Source organism: Typopeltis vanoorti, chromosome 12 (assembly GCF_054136105.1).
Source record: "Typopeltis vanoorti isolate ZY-2024b chromosome 12, IOZ_Tvanoo_1.0, whole genome shotgun sequence".
Taxonomy (NCBI): Eukaryota; Metazoa; Arthropoda; class Arachnida; order Uropygi; family Thelyphonidae; genus Typopeltis; species Typopeltis vanoorti.
Genome location: NC_143560.1, coordinates 78,945,881 through 78,958,113, shown reverse-complemented (window position 1 = coordinate 78,958,113; position 12,233 = coordinate 78,945,881). Strand labels below are relative to the sequence as shown.

The 12,233-nt window shown below is 35.9% G+C and overlaps 2 protein-coding genes across 2 annotated transcripts in view; one reads left to right on the top strand and one right to left on the bottom strand.

The window, feature by feature from the left end:
• The window catches only part of OXA1L (OXA1L mitochondrial inner membrane protein), a 189,712-nt gene that overhangs the window by 8,848 nt on the left and 168,631 nt on the right, over positions 1-12,233 (top strand). The window lies entirely within an intron of this gene.
• The window catches only part of fs(2)ltoPP43 (female sterile (2) ltoPP43), a 58,522-nt gene that overhangs the window by 2,883 nt on the left and 43,406 nt on the right, over positions 1-12,233 (bottom strand). Inside the window, exon 5 of the mRNA XM_090401930.1 lies at positions 5,860-5,934. Coding sequence (XP_090258056.1) covers positions 5,860-5,934 — 75 coding nt within the window. The remainder of the gene's footprint in view (positions 1-5,859; positions 5,935-12,233) is intronic.

The window sequence follows — 12,233 nt, the reverse complement described above, 5'->3', positions numbered from 1 at the left end:
TCAGTGTCCATAAAAAAATCCAAAGCATTGTCTGATTTTCTCAATAAAAGTTGAAAGCACATTTCTTCTTTTGTGGGCATTTCATCTTTTATCTTCCTCTTCTTCATATAAACTTTGTTTGATCCATCTCCATGAGAGTTATGTCATCTAGGTCAGTTAAATGCAAGTCAATGCATTCAACTGACCTAGTCATTGTCAGAATCCAAGGTTTCAAATCCAAGATCTTTCTCAATCTACACAATGTCTTCAGAAAGTTTTAATGTGTGATTCAAAACTAGTGAAATCATTCCCACAATGCAGTAAAATATATCGCTGCATAACAGCTATGCAGCAATATATTTCAAGCCATGATTTACCAATGTTTTCAACAGCATCTCTGATATTAAAACATTTCCAAAAATCTGTCAAAGTTATGGTCCCATCTCTTGTTATTGCTTTATAGTGTTAGATCTTGAATGATGGTTCTATCAAGAATAGAACTGCTCCATTCAAGATTTAACAAGAACAACCATATCAAGCAAAAGCACACTTGTATTCTTGGAAAAACAGACATAATATATAAAAATGCAGATGTTAACTTTGCTTAAGAAGGGAATTAAAATATAAAGGAAGAAATTGAAGAAGGAAATAAGTATTAGATTGTCACCATCATTATCATCATACGTATCAAGGATTTAGGCCTAGTATGGCCTGTTCAGGCCTTAGAAGTCATCGTTGAATCGTTTAAGAGGACGTCCTGGTTTTCTTTTTCCTAATGGCTTGTACTTTAAGGCTTGTTTTGGTAATCTTTCTGTTTTCATTCTTTGAACGTGTTCCATCCATCTATGTTTATATTTTTTAATTTTTTTAATTACTGGTTCTTGGTTTAATTCTTTCATAATATCTTCGTTTCTTTTGTGATCAAATAGGGTACTTTGCAGTTTTTCTCATAAACTTCATTTCTGCTGTTGTTAATCTTTGTTTGTCTTTTTGTTTTATTGTCCAGATTTCGCTTCCATACATTAAGACCAGTAGGGTTAATGTATTGTATACTTTTAGCCTGGTTTGTTTTTGAACTAGGTTTGGTTTAAATATAGAGTTAATTACTCCTGTTATTTTTAAATATTTTGAAATTTTTATGTTTATATCTTTTTCATTTTCATAAGTGATCATACATCCTAGGTAGTTAAATGAATTCGCCTGTTCTAATTTTTGTTTTTGATTTTTTCGTTGATATTATCATACCATAATCTTTGGATATCTCATTTAGATTTAAAATAGCTTTCTGTAAGTTATCTTCAGAATTTGTAATTATTATTTGGTCGTCTGCAAAGAGGAGTGTTTAAGTTAACTGTAGGTGAAAGTTTAATTCCTTGATGTAAATTTTTACTCCATTTTATTATTATTTCATTTAAGTAGATATTAAAAAGAGTTGCTGAGAGGGGACATCCCTGTCGGACCCCTTGGTTTATCTCTCTTGTATATGATAGCTCATTAGATTGTACTATGTTTAAAGTATTGTCTAAAATAGATGGAAATCTTAAACTTTCAAAAGCACCAATATTAAACTATGCAATGTATAAAATCGCGTATTGTCGTGCGAACGAAAGTACAAAGGTTGCTGTGTGACCACCAAAGATGACGTAACGAACGATGAGTAGGCATTCGTGGAAAGCGCTCGAATTTCGCATTCTCCGAAGAGTGCGATCCTCGTTCGGTGAGGAGGTGACAGCCAATTGGAAAGCGTCATAGACAAGCTTGGAGTATGGAAGAGGGCGCTATAGAAGAGTTTAAAAACGAACTCATGGGGCTGGAGGCACTCTCTTGGTTCCTTCTACGTTTCTGGTTTTGGTTCCTGTGGTGTTCCCCGGTCGCGTGTGGCGCCCCCCACGTGGGTTACAGGCTCGTAGTTCCAAGGCGGGTCAGCACACGGCTGATATCTGATGGCAGGGCAGCAGCGAGTTTATTGTTCGTAGTTCCGAAGCGGGTCAGCACGGCTGATATCTGATAAGACAGCATGGCAGCAGCGAGTTTATGGTTCATAATTCTGAAGCGGGTCAGCATGGCTGATATCTGATAAGACAGCATGGCAGCAGCGAGTTTATGGTTCGTAATTCCGAAGCGGGTCAGCACAGCTGATATCTGATAAGACGGCAGCGAGCTTATTGCTCGTAGTTCCGAGGCGGGTCAGCATGGCTGATATCCGATAAGATGGTATGGCGGCAACATGCTTCTAGTTGCTGAGTGGCATGAATCGAAGAAGTTGAGCACGAGATGACGACATTGTTTCGAGTTTCGGCATCGGTCTGGTTCTAACCGATGAGAAGACAGCAAAGGATTCCCTTTGAAGATGATATGTGTTAAAAGCAGCGACGTGAAAAGTTCGTGAGCCCAGAGGGGGGGGGGGGGGAAATCGAGACGAGCATGTGACTCCACGTGGCGGCAGATCACCGTAAAAGGGGACAATCCATAACAAAGAACAGACGGAAGGATCGAGAAATCGTCTAGCAAGGTGGTAACGTACAAAATCTTAATTTTTTGTATTGTCTATTAGTGATGAGTGTAAAAAAATGGACAGAGATTAAAAAAAAAAGATAGTGAGAATTTAGAGACAGTTTCATGTGTTAAGTTGATTGACTTGGACTGGTAGTCTACGTTCTTAGATTGTCTAAACCCTAGTTAATGTGTAGGGGTCGTTAGTAGCACTAATTTAATTTGATATCGAGAACCATGTTTGTAATTTAGATGAATCATGAGAGTGTATAAATAACTTGCCTGTATGATTACCACTGCCTTGCTTTACCTGTTTTTTTGTATTGATCTTGATTAGCTTTGAATATACGTGTTAGTCATATTGATCTAGTAGTCTGAAAGCATGAGAGCATGCAACACTTAGTTGAATGTGAATTGATCTTTGTTAGCAAGTTTTATTTAGAATTTGAACTAGTGTTTTATGATGAATGTGCACTTATTTAACCTAGAGATGTAAGATTAGAGTATTTTGATAATTAGAATGTTCCTTATTGTTTAGCTGGTAAATTAGAATTTTGATATGCCATATATCTTTGATGTGTGGAAGCTTAACGTATGTAATCTTGATAATTAATAAACATGTTTTTCCTATGTAAGTCCGAGTCTGTCTGAGCAAGAGAATGAAATTACCACTCGTTAGAGTTCGAACCTGTGAATAAGGGGAAATTAAAGAAAGTTTAGGCCATGACTGCAATGTTGAAGTTTCTATAGGCACTTAATACTTTAATAAGATTAGGTAATACTTAAACTCTGGGAAGGTTTCTTTGTACAAGAACTCTTCTGTACAAGGACTCTGGCTGGCGCAGCTTAAATAAATAAATTTTGTCAGAGTTCCAAATAGAGAAGCAGCCCCAGAGAGATAGGATAGAGATTTCAGGCTTAGTTGGTACGACAAGGATTTAAGATAGAAAATTAACAAGAAAGTGACCACACAGAACACAAAGACAAAGAAAAAGAAGAAGAAGATATAACAATAGCTTCAGAAAAAGTTTGTCCTAAATAATAGATCTTAAGGCCTATTATTGTACTACACAGTGTTATATGTTTAAACGTAGTGATGATGCCTGATCTATTGGCTGCAATAATATGTTGGATGACAGGAAAAAAAGGTTAACATTTTCATGCAAGTCAGAAATAGCAGTAGGATTACCTGGTGAATTGTCTATTAAGAATAAAATTTTAACATTCCATTTCATTATTTTTGCACTAGCACTCAATTGCAAGACAAAAATAAGTTGTAAGCCATTCTTCAAAAATTTGTAATGTCATTCATGCCTTCTTATTTGATCACCATACTACAGGAAAAGCGCTTTTAGCATAACCCTTAAGAGCCCATAGATTTTCAGCTTAGTAAACAAGCAGAAAGCTTTAATTTGAAATCAACAGATGCATTTCTGCATAATAAAAGGGTTGAATGGTCTTTTAAATGAGGTGCACAAAGCATCTTCTTCCAGAGCAAACCTGTTTCGTTGACAATAAAAATTTATTCATCACTATAGCTGCCTTTTTCAATCACTTCTTTTAACTCATTCAGAAAATTTGCAGCAGCAGCAGCATCAACATTAGCACTTTCATCAACACAATTCCTGCATTATAGAGCCCAATGCACTTTTTAAAGTTACAAAACTAGCCACGACTTGCTGGTTAATGGAATTTTTTTTCGGATTGCAGTCTTCAATCCATATCATTAAGATATTCCATGTTATCCATTGTAAAACTTCCATGTTTAACAAAACACTGTTGTCATATATGATGATGTTGCTATTCTGTTTTGTGACGTGATCTTTCTTCTTACTTGGCATTCTTACCAATGACTCATTCTTGTCACGTGCTATTTTAGCATATGATCGTCCTTCATAAATTTCAAGTTTTGTTCTTGTGTTAGTCATTTATGTTTGTTAGGTTCACAACCTTTGGTGCATTTTCTCATTCCACTCATAATTGTGCATAAAAGGATACTTATATATAATAACATAAAATATTTTGAAGAGTGAACACGACCTTGCAGCACCAAAGCTGGAAAAAAAAAAAAAAAAAAGCTAAAGTGTGCATCGATACGCTGTTATTATAGTAAGCTAAATCACTTGTTTCAATAGAGTCAGAATGTTGGTAATGAAATACAGTACTGTATTATGTTTTTTTTTTTAATTATTATTATTAAAAATTATAAGAGCCTGTGTAGATCAGTGGATGTGGCATTTGCACACCACGGCGCTTGGCCGCACGAAGGAAGACTTGGTTTCGAGTCTAGTCGGCGACTAGAGGAAATTTTTCCAAGCCTTTTTTTGACCGGTTCCCGAGTTAGTCGATCTCTGGCACGGGCAAGCAGGTTTTTTCCTCCCGGAAACTTAAGAAAATCGACCGTAGAACCCACATTATTTCAGACATTAAATATATTGTGTTAGGGACCACGAGATGACGGCACATTTAAGCCATCTATCTTCACTGTGCACCACTTAATTGGTGATAGCCTTGGGGCCATCTATCTCTGATTGGTACCAGTGGAGATTGAACTGCCCACTCAGTCTCCAAAAGTTAGATAGGGCTAAATGGCCTCGCCTACTCCCCGTATACAGGAATAAAAAAAGGCGTTAGCTGATTTTTTATTTTTTTTTTAAATTATAAACCATGCTATGCAAGGTATTGCTGTATATTAGCCTTGCTTATTTTATTAGCTCTTTCCATCTCCACTGAGAATGCAGTTGAAGATTTCCAGACTAATTGAAAAGTAATCTGATTGCAAATTAATTAATCTATTACAGAATCACTCCAGTCCCTCTACTATGATAGGCTTTCAGTTTCTGCCTAATGTCTCTTCTCTGGATACTTTCATGGTCAAATTATGCTCTGCTGAATTGGGCATTGTCACTCCTCATTTCTTCAAAAACTGTAAGAACAAGCAATTGCTAGTTAACATTCATTTACCATCCACCTTCAAATGTAATGAACCAAATTCTCTCGTATTTCATTCCATCTACCTCTGTTCTCTGGAACAGCCTCTCTCACTCTGTCATCTCCCCAAAGAACAAACTTCAACTATTCAAAAAAAACATGCCACATTTCTTCTTACTCACACTTGGCACTGATATGTTTAGGTCTAGCAATCTTTTGTTTGTGGATCATACATGTATATATATTTGAATTTACTTTTTTTTTTCTCTTTTCCTGTAGTAGTGATAAGTAGTGATAACCATTCATTTGATTTCTTTTTAAGTACTGGTTTTTATTAAGAAAAATTATGGAGCCACTATCTTAGAACCATTTTGAAGAAATATCCCATCACATTTCTAACTGTAAGTGCAGCAAATTAACATACAATTTTTTAAAAAAGGATTATTATAAAATTACCAAGATTAAGTCTTTCAAGTCTGCTAAACATTTTTCCTTCTTCTTCATCTTCATAATCTCTGTAATATTCATATTCTGAAACAGAAGTCAAACAATTTTTAAAATTAAGATCTATACAATTTACATTTGCAAGCACAAACTTTTAACTTCTCACACTGATATTATATTATGTTGCAAGAAACTGCATTCTTGTTTCCATTATTTTTATACTTAAGTATACAAATATACTTACCTATAGTTTGAGTGTCAAGTATCTTTGCAACTAATCTATTTGTAGTTAGTGAGCAGTTGACTTGATATGAAGTCAATTTATAATTATCAAGTTTCTCAGTTTTATACCACAATGCACAGCACTTTTTTCTTGGGCTTGTATAAAGCCAAAAGTAGTTAACTTGTATTGATGCCTCACAACTGGAAGCTAGAACTGGAGATACTAAGAACTATGCTGTGCATTATGATGTAGAGCAGTGTTTCTCAAGCTTCAGATATCCACATACCCCTTCTTAAATTTTCATTACCGAGTACCCCCTTATCAAAATAATAATCAAGAACAGTTTCCTTGTATGCATCGTCAAAGTCATCTACCCAAATAGCTTCATCTTCTTTCCCATTATTTCAAACAAAAATTACCAGTAATTTACAAGATTTGAGATACATAATGAACAATCCTTCACAAATGACTAATGAGAAGTACAAGCAGAGCACGAAACAGACAGCAATGGTAAGCCAGTAGAGATAGAGCAGCTGTGATGAAGTGCATATGATTGGTGCAGTATTAACAAAAGATCCTGCAAAGGCAAGCCAACAGTTGAGTTCAAATGCTAATTCTCTTCAACCGAATTCCATAATATCTGAAACACATGCACTATATATTTCTTAGTTTTAGTATGTTCACGACGGGGAGGGGGGGTGTCAAGCAAAACCATATGTTGCACTGGTAACATATGGTTTTGCTTGAGTTTATACAGCAGTTTCTGTTGGAGGGGGAGATTAATTGGTTAGTGCCGATTTTATCCCAGTTATTTCTAATTGCACTATTTGTTGAGAAATATATTACACAGACTACAAATATCTCTGTACCTTATTCAGCAATACAATAAAACTACTTATTTTTCTTGTGTCTTCAGTATAGAGTGACGCTGTTGGGGACGGCGTGTTGTTTACCACAGGGAGCAGGTTACTATTGCCTCGACGTTCACGTCCTGGTGATACTAACTCGTAATTTGAGTAGGAGAATTCATACATAATATATAATTTATTGAAAAAAAGCCTTGAAGAAAACATTGATTGAATCAGACAGAGAGCCATGTGGTGAGGTTGTCTGCAAGTATAGAAAAATCAGAACTCCATGGTGGACACAGAAAGTTAAAGAGGCACTGAAGGAAAGGAAGAAAGCATATCAAAAGTTCCTGGCAAATAAATCACATCATGCTCTTAGAGAATACAGGGACAAATGTAAGAAAGCTAAACACTGTGTAAAACTAGCTAAACAAGTCATGGGAAGACTTTAGTAAGAATATAGAAAATAAATATCAAGAAGGTGGGAAAATATTCTGGAGGTTGTTGAAGAAGCTTAGGAATGGAGGAAAGAGTGCTGTAAAAGGAGTTAGAGATGATAAAGGTGACATGAAAACAGGAGAAAAAGATATCCTTGAAGTATGGAGTAATTACTTTGAAAAACTGCTAAATGAAACAAGCAGTGATGACAGCACAGTGGTAAAAAACACTGACCAGGCATGCAGTCAGGAATACATATCCACACTTGAAGTAGAAAAAGCCATCAAAAGCCTGAAATGTGGAAAGGCAGCTGATGTAGATGATATTCGACCAGAAATGCTCAAGTATAGAGGTATAAAAGTCTTACAGTAGCTGCATTGCATAGTTCAGAAGGCCTGGACAGTGGGATGAATTCCAGATGATTGGAGTAGCCTTCTCATAGTACCCATATATAAAAAGGAAAATAAAACTGAATGAAAGAATTAAAGAGGTAGTTCCCTACTGAGTGTTCCTGGTAAGATTTATGCAAGTATACTTGAGAAACGGTTGAGAAGAATTGTGGAAGGAAAGCTTGGTGAAGAACAAGCTGGATTCAGGCCAAATAGAGGTTGTCAGGATCAGATCTTCACTTTACAACAAATAGTTGAGAAATCATGGGAATATAACAAAGATCTGTAATTAAGTTTTGTAGATCTGGAAAAAGCATATGACAAGGTGCCAAGAGAGAAGCTATTCAATACGCTGCAGTTATATGGTGTCAATGGGGCATTATATCAAGCAATACTTAGTCTTTATTTGAGTTGTAAGTCAGCAGTTAGAATTGAAAGAAGTACAGGAAGATGGTTTAATGTTAAATCTGGTGTGAGACAAGGATGTACATTATCCCCTCTGTTATTCATTATCTATATGGATCACATTATGAAGGAAAGTGGTATTAAACATGATATCAAATTGGAGATGTTAATGTCAGCTCTTTGTTTTATGTGGACAATGTTATACTTCTAAATAAATCCGCTACAAGTCTGCAAGATTTCCTGACTAAATTGAATTACTGTTGTAATAGATATGGTATGAAGGCCAGCAATAACAAGACAAAGATAATGAAAATAGGCAGAAACATTGAAAATGTCAACTGCGTTGTGAATGGAGAACCTGTGGAATATGTAAAACATTTCAGCTATTTACGCACGATTTTTAGTGAAGATGGTAAATTAAATATGGAAATAGACAACAGAATCAACAAAGCTGGTATGGTAGGAAGTCTACTGAATTAATTTATATGGAATAAGAGAGAAATTAGTCGGAACATTAAATTAGCTGCATACAAGACAGTGTTCAAACCAGTTTTAACTTATGGATCTAAGAGCTGGGTCAGAAGTAAAACACTTGACCAAAGACTAGAGACTGCAGATGTGAGAGTCCTGAGAAAGATTAGGGGCACGAACAAATGGCAATATCATATTAAAAACGAGGATATTAGGAAAGAACTCGACATTGTTAGCAGAGCTAATGGGCGAGGAAAGATTAGCAAAACAAGTGTTCTCTGCCAGGTTGGCAGGAAAACGACCCAGAGGACAACCAAGATATAGAGTGCCTTAGATGATAGAAATATAAGATCTGATAATGTTGGAGTCTTGACAAGTAACAGACTGATTTGGAGGAAAATTGTAGATAGGAAGTTAGTATTGATGTAAATTTTTCATGTAGTATTATCATATCCTGTATAACCCTTGAGGTACATGGTAGGAATTTGATGATGAGAAAAATATACGTTTAAAATAATTCTTTTTTTCTTAATAATGAATTGTTAATGATGCATAACTGAAAATTGCCAAGTACTCCCTGAAGACCATTCGCGTACCCCCGGGGGTACGCGTACCACACGTTGAGAACACTGATGTAGAGCAACTTGAGTTAATGTTAGCTAACTGTTCTCAATGTAAGCAACCTGATCACAAAGACATTTCACATGTAAGCTTGTTTGACTGATATTTGAATAGTCAGAATAAACACAAGAATATAATTTGCCAATTATATAGAGACAGTTACGGCAAGTTTTTTACAATCTAGAGAAGAAAAATCATTAGATGACCGGGACTCATTCATACTAGATGCACTCACTACTTCAACAGGCATACTGCTTCACTCAGTGTTTACAGTCCACATACTGTCAATCTATCATTGTAATCTACATTCCATAATCCTGATTGCTTTCTAACTCATCTTTGCAGCCTTTCCACAGCTTCATCCCTTTGAAACTCAGAACAAATCTATGCAAAGTAGTCCAGGAGTGTGGTCATATCAAAGCCTTATAAAGAAGCAAAATGACTTCCATATCCTTACATTTCAATGTTTGTTTCAACATCACAAGTATCCTCTTATTAAAATATATTGTTGGATATGCTCACAAAGTGCTTGACTTTACTAACACTGAATTGACAGTCATTATCATTTACCCACACTTTCAGCCATTCAAATTACCTCGTAACGCTCTATGTCAGTAGCATCTCTGATTGCCCTACCTATCTTTGCATCATAGGCAAACAACTGAAGATCTCTTGTCAGCTCCTTTCCAGTATCATTAGTGTATAGATAAACAACAATGGTCCAAGAACTGATCCCTGGGGCATGCCACTGGTCACCTTAAATCTGGCAGATTCACACTGCTCATTTTCTGATACCTGTCCATTAGCCAGCCACTTACCCAAGCCAATGATTTATATTTAAATCCCATATTCTCTAGTTTATGCAACAGCCTGTCATGTAGTATCCTAACAAATGCCTTAGCAAATTCCAACAGTATTATAGTGTATTCATTTCAATGGCGGCTTGTCCATAAGGGCTGCTGCCCCTCCAATATAAAATCAAAGTTCCTGTTTTATTATCACCGTTCTTAAATTTTAATATATTTATCTATAAATCATTATTTTCTTGTTTGTAACACAATACCAGTCGATAGTATTTTATATAATTCATTTTGTAGCAATAGTTGTATTTTGCAACAGTCGTGTGGGCTAGGGCTAGTATCAGTACTAGCTAATATACTAAATGCAGACCACACCAAACCACTACCTCGTGGAGATAACATAGTGGGGTAATGAGTGATTTACGTGCAGTTTGAAATGATAGCATTGCAGCCCAACCACTACAAATTCTTACGAGCCACCACTGATCCATATCCTTTCTCCAACTCGGCTGTAACATTATAAAATATGAGAAAATTGTTTAGGCATGACCTTCCCCTTAGTAAACCCATGCTGTTTCTTCCAAAGTATAATTTGTGTATGTCCACCCATTTCTGTATGCGAGTTCTTACCAACTTCTCTAAAATCTTTAGTTACTCCAGAGATACTGATAGATCAATAACCAGACATATTAGTCTTTGCACCACTCTTATGCAATGGAATTATCATGCATTCTTTCCATTCCTGCGAGATCTCTCCTGAGTTAAAACTCAAATTATACAAACATGTGCTGATATCCCATCTGTTCTTATTGCCAAATTTTCACCCAGGCTATGCAACAGTTCTTCAACCTTATTCTCATGCACTTCCATCTCTTCATCCAATGTAGTACTATGCTCACTATGTTGAATACACTTGGTTGATACATCTTAGCAAAGTGAAAACTCGTTATTTGAACAATCTCATCAGCTTCTGACAAAAGAGCACCATCTGCATTCAGTAGTTATTCCACATTCACTGTTTATTTTATTTGCAGCATAATGATAAAATTCTACTGGATTGCTTTTAGCTTGTGCAGCTAATTTCTCTTCATACTCTAACTTAGCTTTTGTACAATATTTAATTTTTTTGGCCTGAGCTTTATATACTTCATAACTCCTCTCACTCTTATTCTCATGATATTCCTTCCATATCTTCTTATGGATTTCTTATTTAATGAGATTGCACATCAATTTCATTCCCATTTTATTTGTTCTTTGAAATCTAGAGACATATTCCAATATCATTTAAGCATCTTTTCAAAGCTTCCCATGCACTGCTGATATCATTCTATTCAACTAATAATAGATAGTATTCTCCTGAGTTCGTTATATTTTTTGGACTTGTAATTCAGCATATAACTACCTGATTGGAACATCTATATAGCTGCCTACTTCCCAGGTCAGACTATCATCATGATCGTTGTCACCAACTGGTGCAAAAACAATCACATCCTTAAATGAGACACCTTCTGACACTATGTTCAAATCTAACCTTCTTTGTCCTCAAGTTGCTTCTTTCACATGCTGCTTCAGAAAGTTGTCACACAAGAGTTTAAGATATTCTCCTTCATTCTTATGAGTTTTCTCTGCTACCCAATTAGTATTCAGATAATTTAAGTCATTCATAATAATTACTCATCACGGTAATTTGGCAATGCATTTCTTCATTACCAGCAAATGAACCACCAGGTGTGTAGCACCACCCAACCATATATATCAACCTGTTGGCCTCTGCTTTACACGTGACAGCCAAACTCAGTGCTACATGGGATATTACTACCATTATTGCTTTCGTGTGTTTCTATTCTATCTCTTCTGCCTTTCCTAAAAATACTATATCCTTTGCACTCATACCAGTTACAATATCTGACTCTGAGTGTCAGATTTCACTAATTCCAACAATTTTTTCCCAAAACACATTCACCAAAGCGCAACAAACTCTAATGATCTGGCATTTGGTATGACATAATAAGTTACCTCCACATTTTTCTTACATTTAAATCTAGTCTGCTTGACCCAGATGGGTAACTCCCCCCACCATAAACACTCATTCAAAATGCCCAAAGTGTAGTCCATCCATTCAGCAGATTCCATTCATAATCATGCTCACTGGCATTCATATCACTATTATGTCTACACATCCTAGCTGAAT